This window comes from Amblyomma americanum, chromosome 9 (genome assembly GCF_052857255.1).
Source record: "Amblyomma americanum isolate KBUSLIRL-KWMA chromosome 9, ASM5285725v1, whole genome shotgun sequence".
NCBI classification, from domain to species: domain Eukaryota; kingdom Metazoa; phylum Arthropoda; class Arachnida; order Ixodida; family Ixodidae; genus Amblyomma; species Amblyomma americanum.
The window spans coordinates 78,305,981-78,323,776 of record NC_135505.1 but is presented as its reverse complement, the minus strand read 5'-3'; the positions used below and the strand labels follow the sequence as shown (position 1 = coordinate 78,323,776).

The following is a 17,796-nucleotide window of genomic DNA, read 5'->3' as shown; positions in this document are numbered from 1 at the left end:
AACCAAAATGTCCGAGACTTTACGAAGCCAGTTTCTGCAGACTTCACAAAGTTGAATTGCCTGCCTCTGTTTAAGTAATACTATCACCTTTAGACTTTTCTGCGCATTCATTGGTGCAGGTTGAATGCCTTCGGACTGATACCAAATTCCTCTTGTCTATTGATGAACGGTCGAAAGATATGCGCAACCTGATCAATACAGCGGTCCCTATAGAATGCGTGAACAGCGTAATCGATAGACCTCCTGCATGTTTTTAAACAAACGAGGTGGCGCTGCAGTCGCTAGCGGGCTCGTGGTAGGCAAAAGGCCAGGGAGTGTTGTTGCGGAGAGGCGTTGAATGCAGGTTTTCAAGGCTTGTACCAGGCGCGTTTTCAGTTTCTGCGAATTACAGCAATGGTTGACGTTTACAGCTTCGTAGTTTCTTCAAGTACACCAGCTCGCATTGGCCACGTGCGGCGTATTCAGAGAAATAGTTGGCCATTGTGTATTGTATATATGGTTAGTATTAAACAGAAAGCGTTTCTGGCGTTGATTTCTATGCTAGGCATTGAATAAAATAGGAAGTTTTTGACATTCTGGTCTAGCCAGAATGATTTTACTTCGGGACAGTAGTGAGAGTATGTGCTGGCGTTCTTTCGGCGGAGCAGATGTGCGCTCACCATCTGCTGACATACGTAGGTGTCGTGCTGTGCGAAAAGTGGGGACAGCGTCGTGTCCCCATTCTCCTCTAGCTGTCCCGCTTACGCGCTGGTTTTATCCGCAGGATCACGCACCAGCCAGGCCGACTTCTCCCCTTGTTAAACTGGTCGATTTAGTAAAAATTTTTGATTTCAGGAAATATTTTCTTTCCTAGCCCTGGGGTGTTCTGTTTCGTGACGAAAAATTATAGCTTAATATTCAGTAGAAATTTATAAAGTACGGTTTTGAGATGCGTGGTCGTCGAAAATTGTGAGGTAATTTCTTTGAGGCTTTCTTTGAGGCTTTCTTTGAGTTCAGGGCCGCATTTCTTTGACCAAAGCGCAAGCGAGGAGGCCAAAAACAAGGAAATAAACGTTAAGGTTCGTTTTCTGACCTTTCACATTTTCTGCGATTGGCATCACTCACACCTTCGTAATTTCGTAACGCATGAAAATAGAATGATTCTATTTGTCGCAAACAATTCCTGAGATGAGGAGGAGTGTAATTTATCTCTCGATTTTTTTTCCTACACGTGCAGTATTATGTTCGTTATTTTTGTAAGAAACGTTTTCACGTAACTATGCATGCATAAGTACATGATCATCTAAAAAAAGAAGTAATAGCGTCATATGCAGAACAGGACTTTGTGAGCATGCTGGCATAAAAAATTTGCGCACTTTCTACTCAATTATTTAAGACCTTGAGGTGACTTGATGAGGGTGTTAATTATAATTACCCAAGAACTGCACCAGGTATAGCTAAAAATAAAAGGCATTACTGAAACTAGCGTAGCAATTTCATATTTGCACCAAATTTAGTTTCGTATCGTGTGCATAAATAACGAAAACACTTTTCATTGCACATCATGTGGGACTGTGCCAGGTTCCCGACCGAGGCTACCTCCAGGATATACCCGCCCGAACTTCAAAGTGCAGTGCAGTCTGCAGACAAGGACATTCAACTATGGGCCGTCCAGCAGGCCCGGGCTGCGCTCGAAAAGCACAAGCCTCACGACCCACCACAAACGGGCCGAACGGGGGTAGTGCAGAGGAGGGCATAACCCCGGGTCGACGCTTGGCCAACGTCACGACGCGTCAAACCGTCGGTGGCCGGCATTTTCAATAAAGTTTTTCCTACCTACCTACTTTTCATTGCCGCGCCCCTCTCAATCTCGACACGTCTGTTAGTAGCACGCCTGCGGCTGCTTCTTTCCAAACAAGCTTCGCTGTCATGGACTGCATCATGAAACATGACACATGCATGAAGCAACGAAAAAGCATGTGGCTTTTAGCACACTTAAGGTACGCTATTCTAAGCACGCCAACCTGACCGTGCATGAACTTACCAGATTTCTTTCTGCTCGAATCAAATAATTACATCTGTCATATAAAGAAACACTTTCAAGTAAATATCAAATGCCATAAAACGTGTCATTAAAACATGCTGTGCTATTAACAAAAGAATGCATTCCTTGAGGGCGAGTGAACCTGCCGGCGTGGGCCCCATTCACACCGGCTCAAGGTGATAAATGCGTGCGCAGCTACATACGTGCTTTTTTTCCTTGCGCAGTTATAAGAGCTATTAAGTAAATTGAGTGGCAGTGCCGATCAACTCCCAGACTTCGCGCTTTAGTACCGCGGCCCTTTCCCCATTAGCCAGTTTACTAATGTGGTATTTATCGTGAGAAGCCTATCGGGGCTAATTTAAATTTCCTTTTATGCTACTACGTGGATTGAACAGTGACACAGCTGATCAATACATGCTGCTTCTGCAGTGCGCAGGCATGATGCAGCCGCCGGTATCTGCAGCAGCTGCGGTAGGCCCCGGCTGGCGGTAGCTGTTTTGCCTACCATGCGAAAGTCACTGCTGACATCAGCGCCACCGCATCTTCGTGACGTCGCGGGGTGAAGGAGGTCGATATGCAAAGCTGCTAGACTTATCTTGCCTAATCCGCTAGCTTCACAATGCTTGTGCCCTCATGGCACATTGTAACCCCTAATATCCCATCTTATCGACTCAGGAACTGGCCGTGTTGGAGATGACAACAGGCACTACCTGATGCGCACCATCAAGAAGGTCAGCTACGCAGAGAACAACGATGACAGCAGCCAGGGGTCGTCTAGCCACCTCTCTTGTGAGTGTGTGGGTTCCCGGACCAAACGCCAGAATTCTAGAATAGGGAGAACCAGCGCAACACGGACAATCGGCGAAGGAAAGAGACAACGGCACAGGCGTTGTCTAGATACTAAATTTTATTGGAAAAAAAAAACACGGGCAATATTTAAGCTGAAAAAAGCGCAAAACCAAAAAAACACAAAAAACAAACACATTAATGTTTACGCACTGGATGGAAGGCTTTTACTGAGAAAGGCTATCTCACTTTCCTGTAAAGCCACGGAGGGTCTTGCCACACACGTGTCCGTGTTCTGAGCGATGCAATAAGCTTCGAAGACTTCCCTGCCTACCTGATTGCTGTTGTAGTACTGGATCTTACTATTATGCAAGTCAGGCAGGCAGGGGTCATCATTTTGATTTTTGCAATCGCGGCAATGCTGCACTAGTATGGAGGAAGGGGATTATTCCATGCCGAGGGAACTCTCGGGCTCTTTCAGTCTGATGTTTATGTACGTGCCCGTCTGGCCATAATATACCTTTCCGCAAGGCGAAGGAGCCCTATACACGACGCCTTTTTTGCAGTTTATGATCTTTTCTGCGTGTGCCACTGAGCACTGCCGATTATCTTCTATGGAAGAGGCTGGCTCCAGCTTCTTGTGCACAGCAGTGCGCACGTTTCCAACTTTATGTTCGGCGCAGAACCTCACCGGCACTTTCAGCCAGGCAGCGATCTTCTTTAGACGATGTGATACACCGTGTAGATACGGGATGCACACGACTTCCTTTCGTGCATCTTGCTGCTGCCCCTGAGGACAAGGTGCCACCTTTACATTTAGCCTGTTCAAGATTTGTTGCGCTAACCGTGCAAGGTTCTTTTCTTCATATCCTGCTTCACATAGGCTGGCCAGTTGTCCAAGGAAACCTTCCTCCATCCAGTGGTGGCATGGCTTTTCAAGCGCTGTAGACTGAGATGACATTGCTATCCCATCCTTCACCACTCGGGAATGCTGCGAACTGAAGGAGAATGCTATTCCGTACTCAGTACGATTCCATGCTAAGATGAAGACCGCAAGCTGCTATCTATGATCAGGTGTCTTCCCTGACAGACTCAATTATAGGAAGCAAAAGAGAAAAAGCTGCCCTGTGCCGATAAAAAAAATTCAGATGTGAATTACACCAAATTTCGTTTCAAAACTTTCGCGGGATACTTTTGTTCAGAAAAAAATAGATCATGGCCAGAGTGGCGAGGCGTTGCTTTGTCCTTCACAACCCAGTGTCCTGTATTCGATCAGATTAGGGGGATACACAAAGGGAGTTTGGCGCAAACCTATAATATCTATACAATTATTTGTGTTAATGCAGTGTTCCATAACGTGCTTACATCAGCAGGAGCATCGCTTCGCACATTTGAGTTTATGTTTGAAACGTGTGTGGCAAAACCATCTGTGGCTTTACAGGAAAATGAGATAGCCTTCCTCTAAAAAATGTGCTCATCCGCAGTGCAACCTTTGATATGTGTATGTTTTTTTTTTGGTTTCGTGCATTTTTCTTTGTATATATTTCATGTGTTTTTTTGAATAAAATTTAGTTTCTACACAGCGTCTAGGTCCATTGTCTGTTTTGCGCTGGTCCACAACACGAATTACTTTCAAATTGGCCAACACAACGTACTGTTAAATATGATGATTTTATTGGTTAAGGGATAGAGGATTATGGAGGGCCAGTGTGCATGTGCAGAACGAATACGCTCCTTGCATCTTTTGGTTAGCAGCTGACGCTAACGCGGAACCGGCGAAATAGCATGGCCCCTAAAGCTGAATAGAATCGGCCGACATGTCGGCACCCAGCGAAGCGACGGTTGCTCGTCTAACAATTCGTCGTTGCCACTTCACTGTTCGCAGAAAACAAGTGGTGCACGAAGGTTGTTGTTTGTCTAAAGATGCTAGCACAGCGAAATCCTGGCTGCAGAACCTCTCTAATTTGAAGGTGCGCACATAAAGAAACATGAATGAACTGATTTGGTGATACTTACAATCCAGCGTTTCACTTTTCAGGCAAAATGGCACTGCAAGCGGATAACGTAACCCAGATGTAGCCTGCCCCCTATTCTAATGCTCTCGATAGGATTCGCCGCAAGGCTGCCATACGCAGCGTAAGCGGGGGCTCCAACCCTTGGTTCTCCCCTTTAAAACTATCCATAATTAAGTGAACTTAAAGTACACGGCATTATCGCCAATTTCCACACGGCAGGCAGCCCGCGAGAGCACACAGCGAGTTCTCGCGGTTTGTTCTCAATTCTATACAGGCCTCTAGTCGTTGGTTTTTATAACAGTGGCAATCCAGGGACTTCGTGCGATTATAGTCAGATACAGCTCAGTAATGCTGACTTTTCAGCGAATGGGGACAACAAAGGTTCATGGTGTCGTGCTTAATCCCCTTTCCTCCTAGTATGATGTACCATGTGGCTAACAGGTGCAAGGAGATTAACCGGGACGTCATCATATTCAATAGAGGCCATTGCCTGCAGCCTCTACATTGAAGGGCATTCACCATTGGACACAGGAGTCGTATCCGATGCTATTGTGTTTACGCGGGAGAAGTTTTTCGACAGAAGTTTTTGCGGCGATAGGTCTTTATGGAACACCTTTCGGTAAACCCACTGGCAAAGCTTAACCCTGCTCCGAACCAATGATAAAAAGCGTTGCAGGTGAGGTGGAAGTTGCAGGGTGAAGGGAATTAGGACCTTCAGCACGTGTGGGTGAAAGAACAATTGAAGCTGGGAGGAGTGGTTTTAGCAGAAATAGTGTTCGCAAATAACATTAAAAGCCGCAAAGACATACTTGCGGGGAAACAGGGGCCTGTCAAGCTGCTTTGACACAGCTTTTTTCCTCTCTCCCTCACCACACCATGACCGTGCACATGCCCTGCACTTGCTATGGGAAATAAACTCAAGCTCAAACATGTGGAGCGAAGCTCCTGCTGAGATAAACGCGTTATGCGACACTAAGCAAACAAATGTTTGTACAGAAATAAGGAGGTTTGAGCCAACCTCCCTTTGTGTATGCCACTAATGTGACCGAATACAGGGCAGCGGATTGTGAAGCAATAAGCAACGCCGCGCCACTCTGGCCAGTAATTATTTTTTTGTGAACAAAAGGCCCAGCGTAAGTTTGGTTAATTCGGCATCTCTGCCAAATGACTGGACAAACGCTAATGTGGTACCAGTGCATAAAAGTGGTTCAAAAAGCTCTGTTGTTAATTATCGGCCGATTTCTTTAACCAGTGTGTGCTGTAAAACGCTTGAGCACATAATATATAGCGCAGTCATAAAACACCTTGCCACACATGAGTATTTTACAGAAGTTCAGCATGGCTTTAGGTCGACTTTTTCCTGTACTACTCAGTTGCTTGAGTTTAGTAATGATCTGCTTTCTTCCTATGACCGTGGCTCTCAAATAGATTTCGTACTCCTAGATTTTAAGAAAGCCTTTGACTCTGTAACTCATTTACTATTATTGCATGAGTTAAGTTGTCTTGGTATGCACCCCACTGTCATCGATTGGCTTCATTCGTATCTTCAGGGACGCATGCAGCGTGTTCTGATTAATGGTTCGCACTCAGATTATGTAAATGTTTCCTCATATGTACCGCAGGGGTCTCTTCTTGGACCCCTTCTTATTCTGATTTGTATCAATGATATTGACCGTCAGCACTGGCTGGTGGGGAGGGCCAGCGCAGCAGCAGCAGCCAGTGGACTACCGGACTAGGCGGTCCACCCACATGTTCGGAGAACATTGAAGAAATAAAGACGTTTGTAATCAATATCGATGATATTGTTTTGGATCTTACCTGCAAAGCTCGCCTATGTGCTGACGACTATGTCATTTACCATGTTGTGGAAAGTTACTCTGATGCGTTAAAATTTCAGCAAAACTTGGATTCCATCCAGTGCTGGTGCTCAAAATGGCAAATGTCTTTCAACGCTAAAAAAATGCCAATTTATTTGCTTCACTCGAAAGTGTTCCCCTTTACAAACAAGTTACTCATTGCATAATGTTTCTTGCAAAAAGTACTTGAATATAAGTATCTCGGTGTTTATTTTACATCTAACCTAACGTGGACGGGGCAAGTTGACTATATCACATCCAAGGCCTGCAGAATGCTTAATTTCTTAAAATGAAATTTCAAAAAAGAGCCGTCTAATGTCAAATAACTCCTGGATTTCCCTTACATATGACCAAATTCTTGAATATTTCTGCCCTGTATGGGATCCCCAGTTTGCTTACTTATGTGACATGCTCGAGCGCGTCCAAAATAACGCGAGATTTGTGTCCAATAATTACAGCTTCGTAACTAGTGTCCCGTCTCTTAGAAACCACCTTGGTTGGGGATCTTTAGCTAACAGTAGGAAACATTTGAGGTTGCAAACCATACATCACATCTATTTTGGAAGGTTGAGCATTGACAAAGACCGGTGCTTGCTTCAACCTCACTTTTTTTCTAGACGACTTGATCGTCACTGGAAGATCCGAGAGTAAGTGTAAGACAGATATTTACGAAGCCTCGTACTTTCCACGGAAGATCAATGAGTGGAACAGGCTGTCGGCTGGCGTCACTGAGTGCTACACGGAAGGTCAATACCGGGCATTCTTATCTGATGTGTGACATGGCCCGCAGTTATTTTGCGCGTCTTTTCATTTAATTACCGTTTTTTTTCGGAGCGCGGTTGTTCTCCTTCAGTGCATGCTTTTCCTCATCTATTATTAGTTGTATTTTGTATTCATATTTTTGTAGTTGTATTTGTATTGTATTGTTATCTTCTGTACTTTCGGCCAAACGAGCAAAGTCATTGTGTTTCCCACCCTGCAATAATGCCTCCGGGCGCTGCAGGTATGTGTAATTAATAAATAAATTCACATTTGATTTTTTTGCTTGTCATGCATAGGGCAGCTATTTCTCCTTTGCTTCCTATAATTAAGTCTGTCATGACATAGACCTGGTCAATGGTCGCAGCCTGCAGTCTTGATCTTAGCACGGAGTCATACTGGGTACCTAAATGTGCTGGTGGAGTTCTTTGCAAAGCAACGCGTGCAGCAACTATCCTGCATTATTCGCAGTCTCCTCCAGTGAGCATTCCGGCAAGTCTGGCCACCCGAGACGCCAACGAAAGACGGTCACCTTCATGAAGTACGAACACAACTCCGACGAGGAATACCTGTGTGAGCTGTCCGCGAAAACCGCTTCCTGGCTTCCAACACTACAATAGGAAACACGCACACATCGTTGTAAAGAAGTTTCATAGGAGTTGGTAACTGCATGGACATCGGCAACACAGGATGTCATGTCCAGAACGGCACGACGAATTCAGTAGCAGAATCTTTTTGGCTAATATTTCTGGCTGTTTCTTTTATGTTCCGGAGCAGTCAGTTGGCAAACACATTATGATGCTAATGTCTCACACATTGAAGAAGCTCGTTTGATGACGCCTTTCTTTATTGATAGCGTGATGTGCGTTAAACACAAATTTATACGCATATTTCGTTTTTATGCATAGTCAATATTAATCCTGCGCCTCGTCTTTGCCTGAGTCATTAAGCTTTGCATGCAAAATGTTGGCTCCATCATTGCCTCCTGCAAAACAACAGGCTGGACACTCTGCTTGCAGTTTGCGACGACTGTCGAAGCGATCACCCCGGCGACAGCCCCGAACATGGGCCACTGACACACGTGAAGGACACCGAGGTGAGCGCAAAACATGTGCATGCTGAGTGTGAAAGGCTACTTGGGGTCCCGTTGGCATCTGTCTCTTTGCAGTCGTCATGCGATGTGACGCAAAATACGGAAATGAAACACGCAGTAACTGCATCCGTTCTCGGGAGCGAAAGAAGAGATGCCGTACTGCAGGCCTTCAGAATAATTTCGTGCAGCTGGAAATGGTGCGATGACGCCAAACAGCAACAGAGGTGTTGGCTTTGTGGCCCCTGCGGAAGGGTTCGAACCCAGATACTCCAGCTGAGTAGCTGAATGCGCGAACTCCTGAGCCACTGTGTCCAGTCCGAGTGGAGAGGTTGGTCTGTGATTCCAGAGCGCTCCTTCCAGTAAGGTAGCATGCATACATCATGTAAGCTCTCCGCAGTGGCAGCCCTTCCTCTGTTCTTTCCTGTTCTTTTTCCTGTCTTAACTTGTATCGCTAAAAACCCACGGACAGATATACGAAGCTGACAACACGTGCACTATACCTTCGTATTAATCTGTCTTTAAAGCTCTACAAGCTCCTCCATGACGAATCGTCTCACCCGAACGACCACATTGCAATCTCTTTCCTTTCATCGCATCCTTGATCTCCTTTCTCACCACGTTGCCGAGTGGATAACCGTGGGTTATAGTTTGTGCGTTCTTCATTTTATGATGTTTAACACCACTGGCATTAAAAAGGCATTTTTTCAATTCAGCATACATTTCTAGAACGCAAAAAGGCACTAGTGTTGTGCTTGTCTGTTCACGTTAATATCCTCAAGTGGTCGAAATCATTCTGGTGATCTCCACTACGGCGCCCTGCGTATCTCCCTTTTTTCTTCAATCCCACCTTCCTCACATCCCTCAAGGTGCGGTTGGTGTGTTCACCTGGAATCCAGAAAATTACTGGCGCATTCAATTTTCTGAAAAACAAAAAAACAAATGCCCTTTTCCAGGACCGCTGTGTTCATGCAAACGCACTTCAACAGAGTTCTGGAGTCTGGAAATCTAGATCCGCTAAGCCAGAGCGCTACAGTTTTTGCTTTTCCAGTGCTGTGGAGAACAGAAGCTGGGTATTGCAGGCATCCTTTAGACGGCATGTCACTCGCAGGTGGAAGCCGGGGACCCGCTGCGCGCCAACAATACCCTCCCCAAAGATCTGTCCATCCGTCGCTGCAATCGCAAGTGCACCCGGTTCGGGGTGTTGACGTTAAAGCCACTGCCCAAAAGGGTCTACTTTGGTCCCTACCAGGGCGTGAATATGGATGACAATGGTGAGGGCAACGCCTACGCCTGGCAGGTACGTTTCACACGAGGCCAGTTTGGAATCCAGAGGCAGCGATTAGGACACCGGGGTCTACATTCTTCTATAACTACAGCTCTCATCGTCATTATCAGCCTGACTACGCCTTCTGCATGCGGGGCAAAGGCCTCTCCCATATCTCTCATATGCAGGGCATGTCCTGTGCTAGCTGCGGCCACCCTATACCCGCAAACGTAATCTCATCGGCTAGCTAACTTTCTGCGACCCCTGCTAAACTCGCCTTCTCGGGGAACCCAGTCCGTTACCTATAAGGACCATCGGTTATCATGTCTTTGCATTGCATTCTTTCCCCATGCTCTTATTTTGCTCTTGTTAAGCAGTTAAAAAGCTGAAATATTTTCTTGTCATTGGCCTATGCCCTTATCATGAGATACGGAGAAACTTCTGTGTGTTGTACAGCTCCATCCAATAATTTTAATAGTCAGTCATGTCATGCACACTACCATTGAAGTGCTTATACCGAAGCTTTCTCGGGTGTCATTAATGACACTGAATGTACCGTCTCGGCTTCTCCTTTTTTATTTCCAGTTAGATAGTGGTGTCAAGCTATGAAAAAAAGGAAAATTTACACCCTCATCGAAGAGAAGTTTCAGGGTGCTTTTCAGATAAAAATGATGGTCGAACCCACAACTGAGTTTGTTCGTGGTGTCTCCAGGTTCGCAAGAATGGCAAGGTGTTCGTGGTGGATGGTCGCCGACTCGACAGTTCCAACTGGATGCGGTACGTGAACTGCGCAAACAACCCGTGTGAACAGAACTTGGTGGCATACATGCACCACGGCAACATCTACTACCGGACATCCAAGGCTGTGGCCACGGGCGAGGAGCTCCTCGTGTCGTGCGACTCATCGTGCTCCCAGGAGCGGGGGCAGCTCAGCAAGCCACAAGGTTCGCGGTCGACTGTGAACGGTGAGGGGTTCGTCATTTCTCGTCGAGTTGAACTGCCTCAAGTGGACTGAGTGATAAGGGATTTGGATTGTAAAGATAAATTGATGAACTGCCAATCGGACACGGTGCCTATGGTTTTAGGATGCTCCTGTAACGAGCTGAAATGCACGGCAACTTTGAGTTGACTACCGAATCTTGCTGTGTAGTGGGTTTTACTACTTACATGTAGAATATTGGGTGATATGTTGATGTCAATTGTTCACATACACAAAAAGGTGACGAAGAAGAATGTGTTGGCCTGAAAATAAAATGTTCCGATTGTATAATTGCCATTCCATTTTCAAGAGGCGATTTGCTTATTCTACAAACGTGTGAGTGATAATAAAATTATTTGTTTCATGTTTCCACAATCTGTACAAACTGCGCAAAAGCCTCTAGGAACGAAAGGCACCGCACGTTGAAAAAGTTTCTGCCTCTTGTAGGCACTAACAAGGGTAACGAAGCAAAATGGTAACGAATTTGTACTCGCTGCTAGATATCATGAATTACAGTTATAATCCAATTCATGCGCCGTCATTTACGGACACAGGCTCTCGCAAATGAAGCCAACTGGTCGAGTTTTTTTTTCATACCTCTGTTGAGTGCATGTTTGGACATATTACATATTGTTCCTTCTTTACCTTGCGTGTTAAAATCGCCCATTTGGACTGATGGCTTGCAATTGCCCATTCTGTGGGATACCGATCATTTGTAGAGAACTGGCGCTATCCAATCCAGTATGTCACAAAAGAACTGTACTTCCGTTTTCGTTAAATTTCTTTTGTCAGCCATCTGAGGCAGGGTTTTAGACTTTCAGCGAAACCTGTCCATTCGGAGAGATCGTGGCGAGCATGGCGTCATAAGCGGCACCCTCGCATCGTGCCGACGCTGTTCAGCAACGGCGTGGTTCTCAGGATTCCGCAGCATCGGCACTTGATTTTGTAGATCTGGGCTACAGCTTTTTGTGAACGAGATGACGTGCATTTGTCGTATTTTACATCGGACAGAGATTGTTGCTAGCCCAGCCCAGCCAATCGATGCGTGCCAGTCTGTAACTTTCGTTATTACAGTTGTTGGGGAGGTTTTCTGCTGTCCGAGCCTCTTTGAAGGTCCCGGGAATGTTCTGAACAATTGTGTGTCTCCATCAGTGTAACGGATCTTCTTTTCTCTAAGACAGCCCGCGGCTGACCTAGGCTCCACACTGCGGAATAGCCCAAAGAGCTTCGCACGAGCATCATTTTTTTTTTCGATGATCAAAAATTTTAGCATGAAAAGCATTGGCACTTCGAGTGCTCAGTTCTCACATAAGAACGCATCAAACGTATATTCTAGATTTTGATGCTTCTAATTTCTGACTGGCTATGTTTATGTTTTTGTCAATTTTTGTGTGAGTCTGTAATCAAACAATTCTTTCTTCTTAAGAAGTTTGCAACCTGTGATTTTCTGTATGCAATTTAAGAAACAACTTTCCACTACGCTGTGCTGCAAAGAAACAAAACAAAATTCATGTGGGTAATGAATTTTTTGCGAACCCTGCCTTGAAATTGCCAGTCATCCCCTGGTAAAGCAAGAGTTAATCAGCAGCTTGGTGAAGTCCTGTAGTGATAGTTTTGCCGTAACTACTGAGATAACAGCCAAGGTACATCATTTCTGAACTTCTGTTAACCCTATATGGCATCCTGTAACACTTAGTGTCTTTCGTCTAATAAGTTTCGTTCACTACCATGGATATTTTAATATATGCGTGCAAAGAGACTTTCTTTCAAGCAGTCTTGTCTTGTGTACCAAAAGTATAAGTAAACGAAAAATGGGGAGAAATTATGGTAGCAGAATCAGCAAAAAAAAATAGATGTTAACGAATCTAAGGAAACAAATGACACACATGGGAGTAAAAAAATCTTCTACAATTTCTCATCACAGATACTCGAATATGTATGTGCCCAGCGATTCTATTCTTCGAAAGACGTCCTGTGAAGATAATTTACATTACTTTTAGTTGCGTTTTTCACCTATGGCCAACTCGAGATTATATGAACGGTGGGTCATTAAAGCGTCCCAGAAACTGTTCGCACCGTGGGTAAGAAAAATGAAGCACTGGTAGGCATCGAACAACATCCTCACTGAAAAATTTTCAATCTAGCTTATGTAGTATAAGGGAAATCGGCGTTAAAGAGAGTGCCCTTCCTTTTTTTAATTCAACTCATACACTACAGCGAATCAGAAAATAAAGACTGCAGGTCGGGACAACGCTCCACGAGTACATCACCCGTTTCGATTGTTTGCTTTTTATCGGCCTCTTGCTCCCCCTCCAAGTTAAGTACGACACAGCCTGCTTAGACTACCCTGCGGCTGGCGCATCATAACATTAGTCGCTTATGCGGAATAAAACACACAACACTTGTCAATCAGTTTCGTTGCAGCTTTTGCCAGCCAATAGCAGCCCTTCACGACTGGCGACCTGAGGGCAACACGAAGTCTCAAGTCATAATTAGGCCAAGAGATTGGCACTGCACGTCGCTGCGAGGCGTGCAAATAGAAATTTTAAACATAATTTGTGAATTATTTTACTCGCTTTTAAAAATCTGTACGCAGTATGAATGTTCATCTGTCTTTACATAATGCATTCATTTTACTGTCACCTTTAAAAGCGTTGCAAGGACCGTTTAACTCTTGCAAAAGAGGCTGAGGCGAACTAACCATCTTAGGGTAGCAAGATGCACTTAGTTCAATGCCATATTTTCTAAATGGTTGTAATTCGAAGATATGAACCAAGTTGGAATGTTTACCTTCCTCATGTTTTTTATTCAGGTAAATCTGGCCTTGTCTAAATAAAAGATGCATTACAGAGTTATGGATCATGGATAATATCACTTCGTTAACTCAGTATAAATCAATGGAAGAAGGGGATAGCGTAAGGAATTAAACACTCATATGGACACTTGCTGCGCTTTTTGTCGCACTAAAAAATATAGCACTTTAAGCAAACTAGCGATGGTGTTGTCATCTGAAAGAGCGGACCTTGAAGTAATTTATCCTGCAGGTGATATTCATTTGAGGCGCAGATGCCCTCATACTAGCATCCATGGAGATCTGTGAGAGGCAGCGTGGTAAGTGTAAATGGGTATGTCAAATCGGCTTATCGTCACCTGCTGCGGCCTGCACCGCTGAAGCACCGGTTTGCATAAAAAATGGCGTCAACCACGTCACGTGATTTGCCCCTAAACATAAGCCGTCGTATTTATTTTTGAAGAAATCCGTGGAAGAGTTGTGAGAAACTATTCCACCTCGTCGGTCGTCGTGCATTTCTGATTACCGACGGCTTACAACATAGGCTGTGCGGAAATTAAACTGCTCTTCAGTATGCATTCTGTGCAAGCGCGTCGCTCTACACATTGTTTTATTCCCAGAGGACACAAGCAGTGAGCGCACCGCAGTCCCGTTCTTCCCCTGCGAGATATGCGCCGACCTCTTCTCCGCGGAACACCTCTTGGAGGAGGACCGGCGTAACATGCACCCGCCGAAGACCGAAGGGAAGTACAGCTGCAGATTCTGCCCCTACTCCACCAATAACAAGTAAGCGGAAGTCTGGCCTTAGTATTTGTTTTGTGTCGTTGATAAGCAGATCGCTCCCAGTTAATAAGTTCCAATCAATCCTGGTCTCGGCACCAATTCAGACTTTCCACAATCCTCTCTGATGGGATAGCCAGATTGGGCTGGTCGTTTGCTTATCGCGAGCGGTGAATGATGATGGCATGATTGCCGGTGATCGAATATACGGCAGTTATCGGTACGAAGAGCACTTCGGGGCTTCGTCCGCTCATCCGGCGACACGTTGCCAATAGGGGCAGCAATTCCAACTTCGATAATTGGGAGGAGCTTTACTAAACCACTTCTCTCTCAATTCAAACCAATAGCAGTGCAATGGCACCGTACATGCAAATGGGCGGAGCCCAGGGCTCACCAGAACCCGGCCCAGTGGACTCTGCGGCTCCTGAAACGTGCAGGGCGCGTGGTTTCGCGTATGCAGGTCGCTGCATGTGCATTCCATCGAGCCGCCACGCATTGGCTTTGCCGTCTGCGCTGGCAGCAAGGAATTTCTTTAGCGGGAAAATCTCGTCAGCCCCCTTCGACTCTGACAAGACAGTTGGCTTCCTTCTCCTGCTTTCACGGTTTTGGGCAACATCCAGAATGCACGATGCACTGTCACCATTCTACCCCTTGTGCAGTGCCGGTCAGCAGGGGATGAGTCGGCGCCAGAGCTGAAAGGATTAGCGCGGGTAGCCGGCATCGAGGCACCTTAGGTGCGGGCGTCGCGCCTCTCAGTAATATACTCCCAGGCAGATGATCGCGCTGGGGAAAAGGTGCGGGGGGTGGGGGAATGACCCATCAGCGCCGTGGGCTTCTAACATAACACACAAAGAAGCATAGTTTTTCTGGATATTTTTATATTCAAACAGAAATAAACTGGGTGGAGGACAAAGGCTGATAGCTTCTTGTTACAAGATGAAAGTGCGAAGCTTAATTCAATGTAGTTCGGGAAAACAAACCTCAGATGCTTTACATCTTCCCAGTTGGCCGCAGGTGGTGTGGGCTTTGTGCAATGGGTATCCCTGCTCTTCACATCTCAGCCCTCAGTGATGCTTGTCAGAGTGAGCCCTCTCACTGTTCCTTCTTTGATTCCTTTCCAAACAGCACCTGCCACACCAGACACGAGCGGACCCACACGGGCGAGCGGCCCTTCGTGTGCGAGGAGTGCGGGAAAGGCTTCAAGGTGCGGTGCAACCTTAACAGCCACCTGTCAGTCCATACGGGAGAGAGACGGTACGAGTGCAAGGACTGCGGCCAGCGCTTCGCCCAAGCTGCTAACATGATGCATCACCGCAGACTATGGCACACTGCTGGCGGCAGGTCTAAGCCATACGTGTGTCGCACCTGCGGGCAGGGTTTCTCCTTAAGCAGCAACCTGAAGAGGCACATGTCAACGCACTCTGACGAGAAGCCCCATGCCTGCTCGCAGTGTGGGCAGAGGTTCGCGCGGCGCAGCTATGTAGTAAAACACGAGAAAACGGTGCACCACCGTCAGTACAGGTTGCAATGTCCGCACTGTTAGATGGAGTTGTTTAACATGGGCACACTAAGAAGGCACTTGCGCGTTCGCCACGGCTCCGCGGGGGAAGAGGAACAGCAGTGCAGCGAGGAGTGAGGGCGCTGTATTAAGCACCAACACACGAGTGACGTGCCTGGTGTTTCTTTTGCGATGCCGACATAATAAACAGATGAACGAACGGAGAACAGCGAAGCCAAATAGGCTTCTGCGATGCCAAGGAAGGATTCGGGAGGGCCAACGCGCAGCCCCAACAAAGAAGAGGAGTGTTGAGAAAAACCGATGGCAAAATAAAGGCGAGAGAGAGCGGTGAGAAAACTTGCTAGAGCCACCTGGAGAGAAATAGACAAATACTAAAATAGAAAAAGGAAAAAAAAGCCTGCTGTCTTCGGGTGCTGTTATCTGGATTCGGCTAGTAACAAACACATTTTTATTTACTGTAAATGTTTGGACAACAGTGCATTCATACGCTTGGATTCGTCCCGCTTATGTGCGTTTGAATTTCGAAGGATGGCGCCTCTGCACGTCGAGAGGGTGCAGAAGTCACCTTGGTACCCGCAGATGCGCGGTAAACAAATGCTCTTGCCGCGGTTTTAACCTGACGCTGTTCTGTTCGCTCTCATCCTGCTGTTGTCCTATTCGGGCACCGATGCTCGTTGCCGCATTTATCTTTTCACGAGATGGTGTAGCTCTGCAAGCGCCCGAAAATAATGAATGGGAAAGGAGGGTGTCGAAATAATTCGCGCCAACTTGAAAGTTTTTTTTTCTCATGTGTGATTGGAAAGTTACTATCAGGTGCTGCTGTGCTGTCTTTGCAATAATTTTCATTCATCTTCCGTTTAATTTCTCGATCTCTGCATAAGAGCCTCTTTCGTGTGAGTATTAGTATCTGTTGAACGTGGTTGCACTGTATTAGCTCCTGCTAGCCGCATTTCACGTTGCTCCTTTTGGCATAATCTTGTGATTATTTTCCTACTCTTCGGTATTGTTTCTGCTTGTGGTTATCAGCACTTCTTGATGTGGATTACTGCGATCGCGTTTCGGAACGGGTCCCTAAGGTGCTTGCGTCTCAGGAAATCAATAAAGGAATTTAAAAATAAGCAAGTGTACTCATTTGGTCAGTGGTCAATGAGTCGCACTACGAAGAATGAGTCCAGTGCTTCAGCTATTTCGACGTGGAATATCGATGGAGGGGAAATTCTAGGGGCCCGTGTACTGTGCGATGTCAGTGCACGTTAAAAAACCTCAGGTGGTCGAAATTTCCGAAGCCCTTCACTACGGCGTCTCTCATAGCCTGAGTTACTTTGGGACGTTAATCCCTCATTAACCAAACCAAACCAGACACTCGACCGCGAATATTGTCATCACCCTTCCTGTAGCAATAGGCAATCACAAAGCAGGGGAAGATCGAGAAAGGCAAGTGGACATTCGCGGTGAATGGAAGCTGGTTTGGAGGCTCCCCTCTTCTTCCCTGCGGTGAGTATACAATACCCTATCTGCTGTATAACAAAGCGGACTCCTCTCTCGCGTGCACTGGGTGAGGGGTCACCTTCCTGACAGACCTGATGTGCTGCATGTACAAAATAGTCGCATTTACATGAATGCTACAAAAGTAGACTCTAGTCCACTTCTTCAGGGAAAGTGTATAAACGCCGAAGAAGAGAGCAGAGAGTGAGTCACGCCTTTCCTTCTCAAAGCCTGCTCTCCCTCATAAAGGGGCTGAAGTTGACTTCGGTCGCATTCATGTAACTGCGGCTAGTGGAGTGTCGTCTCTGCCAGATACGCTAGGAAATACGATGGCCAATATCGTAGTAATGTAAACCTGCCCTGTGGAGTCTTCATCATTCGAAGTTGAATCGCTCGCGTTACATCATCAGGTGAGACAGCAAAGGGCAGCCGGAGCTAGTAGTTCA

At 46.1% G+C, this 17,796-nt stretch overlaps 1 protein-coding gene across 1 annotated transcript; it reads left to right on the top strand.

Annotated features, from left to right (window-relative positions):
• Positions 1-7,857: 7,857 nt before the first annotated feature.
• Positions 7,858-16,927, top strand: LOC144103444 (histone-lysine N-methyltransferase PRDM9-like). Its single transcript, XM_077636159.1, has 6 exons — positions 7,858-8,012; positions 8,459-8,535; positions 9,641-9,829; positions 10,509-10,761; positions 14,187-14,352; positions 15,472-16,927. Exons 1-6 carry the CDS (start codon positions 7,976-7,978, stop codon positions 15,887-15,889), a joined length of 1,140 nt encoding a protein of 379 aa, XP_077492285.1. The 5' UTR covers positions 7,858-7,975; the 3' UTR covers positions 15,890-16,927.
• The last annotated feature ends 869 nt before the right edge of the window (positions 16,928-17,796 follow it).

Coding starts and splice junctions, on each gene's coding strand:
- LOC144103444 (XM_077636159.1), top strand. CDS start 7,976: ATGAAGTACGAACACAACTCCGACGAGGAATACCTGT. Junction 10,762..14,186: donor TTCGCGGTCGACTGTGAACG/GTGAGGGGTTCG, acceptor TTTTATTCCCAG/AGGACACAAGCAGTGAGCGC. Junction 14,353..15,471: donor CCCTACTCCACCAATAACAA/GTAAGCGGAAGT, acceptor CTTTCCAAACAG/CACCTGCCACACCAGACACG.